This window comes from Camelina sativa, chromosome 16, assembly GCF_000633955.1.
Source record: "Camelina sativa cultivar DH55 chromosome 16, Cs, whole genome shotgun sequence".
NCBI lineage: Eukaryota > Viridiplantae > Streptophyta > Magnoliopsida > Brassicales > Brassicaceae > Camelina > Camelina sativa.
In genome coordinates this window covers 21,439,408-21,441,641 of record NC_025700.1, presented here as the reverse complement: position 1 = coordinate 21,441,641, position 2,234 = coordinate 21,439,408, and the positions used below count along the sequence as shown (strand labels likewise).

Genomic DNA, 2,234 nt, shown 5'->3' with positions numbered 1-2,234 from the left:
TGTCTGGCTGTTTTGCTACAAATGTGTAAAACCTGCTCATATTATCTCATATATATATTTACTATAAAAAACGTAAACCCCTTTTATTTGTTCATCTATCAAATATATATGCTAATTATAACCATCGATTAACAATCATATATACTTACTAAATACTTCTTTTTCCTTTCATTTGAATCAGATTTGATGTTATTGGCTTATGGCATACACAGAGAGAATATCGTTAAGTCATACCCGTACTGTACCTCTAAAAATTGATTTACTTAAAAAACAGATCAGGTGGATCGTGTGGATGAAAATTCTAGGCCCAATATGAGAGACCGACCTGACATATTACAATCTTAAAACCCTAATGTAATCAAATGAGTATTGGCGTCTTGGCGACACGGCACTTTTGACCGTAGTAGAAGACAGAACCGTTCCTCAACGAGATCCTAGTGTTTGTAGATGAATCTCTTGTCGTTGCAGAGCGAGTACCACTTATTGCATGCTGGTTTGAATCGTATCAGAGATTCGATGGGGAACCCTTTGAAGACGAAGCCATGGGGAAAAGAAAAAGAAAATGCCGCCCAATACTAATTTGATTACATTAGGGTTTTAATATGATTGGGCTCTCTATACATTAGCTCCCTCCCTCATATTGGGCCTTGAATATCAAGAAATATGTAGTTGGACTTGGGAATTACATGATTTTTTAATGAAGAAAACCAAAGTACGAAACTTATTACAAGTGTGTTAATTAAATACTAAAATACATGAAATTCAAAGTCAAGAAGTGACAAAAAAAAAAAAGGCACCTTGTTCATGTGATCTTCTTAAATTAGTGTGTGTATATATATATACTTTTCATACAGATAATCGTTAATTCGCTCCTTGCAACTTAAAGAAACAAATAACACGAAGAATGACAAGTGATGATAAATTTAAAAGAATGAATTAAATGAAATAATGTGAATTGAAGTGTGTCCCATATGGACCGTCGGATCAAGTGAAACTCCATAGCTTAATATCAGCATCGTCGTACAAGTCATCCATCGTCGTCGTCGTCTTCGAGCTATTTAAATGTGAAGAATAATCAAAGGGAGCTCTGTTGGTGAAGAACATCTCATTGTGATCAAATCCATACCATGACGGATCCATCAATGACACGTGTTCGTTGTAGTCCACGAAAGATTCCATCAACGATACCATATCGCCATCATCATCATTATGATGACCACCATCATCTGGTGGGGAAGATGCAGTTGAAGAAGAAGGAGATGGATGGTGGTGGATTCTGTCATCATGATCATGGTGATGAGATTCCATCAACGGTACCAAGTCACCATCATCATCATTACGGTGAGGTGGAGAAGATGCAGCTGAAGAAGAAGGAGATGGATGATGATGGAGTCCATCATCACGATCATCATCGGAGGGAGAGGGAAAAGGGTCAGAAGAGAAGGAGTTAGCGGCTTGAGCGGCGACCTTTTGGATGGATTTGGGGGAAAGAAGGGTCTTTTCATCGATGTTCATAAGAAAAGGAGAATTCGTGGTGATGTGAGGGAAGTTGAGATTGGCTTTAGGTCCCTTAAGACACAAGAGAGCAGCGTCGTAAGCCCTAGCAGCTGCTTCTGCGGTCGAGTAAGAACCTAACCAGATCCTTGTCTTTTTATTTGGTGCCCTGATTTCAGTAACCCATGATCCCCAACTTCTCATCCTTACTCCCTTGTACTTCTTTATCTTGTTCTTACTAGATTGATGATGATGTAGTGACGATGACGAAGAGGTAGAAGATGTTGAAGAATGAGAGAGTGATGATATTGAGGAAGTAGTAACTTGGATCTTGAGTTCTTGTTTCACCATGATATGTAGTGTAGTAATGTTGGTATTGATGTTTGAATAAGAGAAAAGTATTTTGGATGGCAAATAATGTCAAGGATATGAGATTATATATATAGCATCATGGACTTGATACGGGGAATTGAGTGAGAGGAAGGGGGACAATAATGGCTTATTTTATAAATTTAAAAGTGGTCAAATGAAATAGTATGGTTTTTGTGTATGAATGTGACGTTTTTTTTGGTGCATGACAGGTGTTTTTAAAATTAGTATTTTTCACCCGCATAATCACAAAATGGATATGTCAGATTTTGTTTCTTAATGTATATATAGTTATATTCTAGTAGCTATATATATTCCTAATTTATATAAAGCTGTTTTAGATAGATGATCAAGAGATGAATTTCAAACTA

The 2,234-nt window shown here is 36.8% G+C and overlaps 1 protein-coding gene across 1 annotated transcript; it reads right to left on the bottom strand.

Moving 5' to 3' along the window:
* Positions 676-1,949, bottom strand: LOC104751659 (ethylene-responsive transcription factor ERF013-like). Its single transcript, XM_010473658.2, has one exon. It carries the CDS (start codon positions 1,843-1,845, stop codon positions 985-987), a length of 861 nt encoding a protein of 286 aa, XP_010471960.1. The 5' UTR covers positions 1,846-1,949; the 3' UTR covers positions 676-984.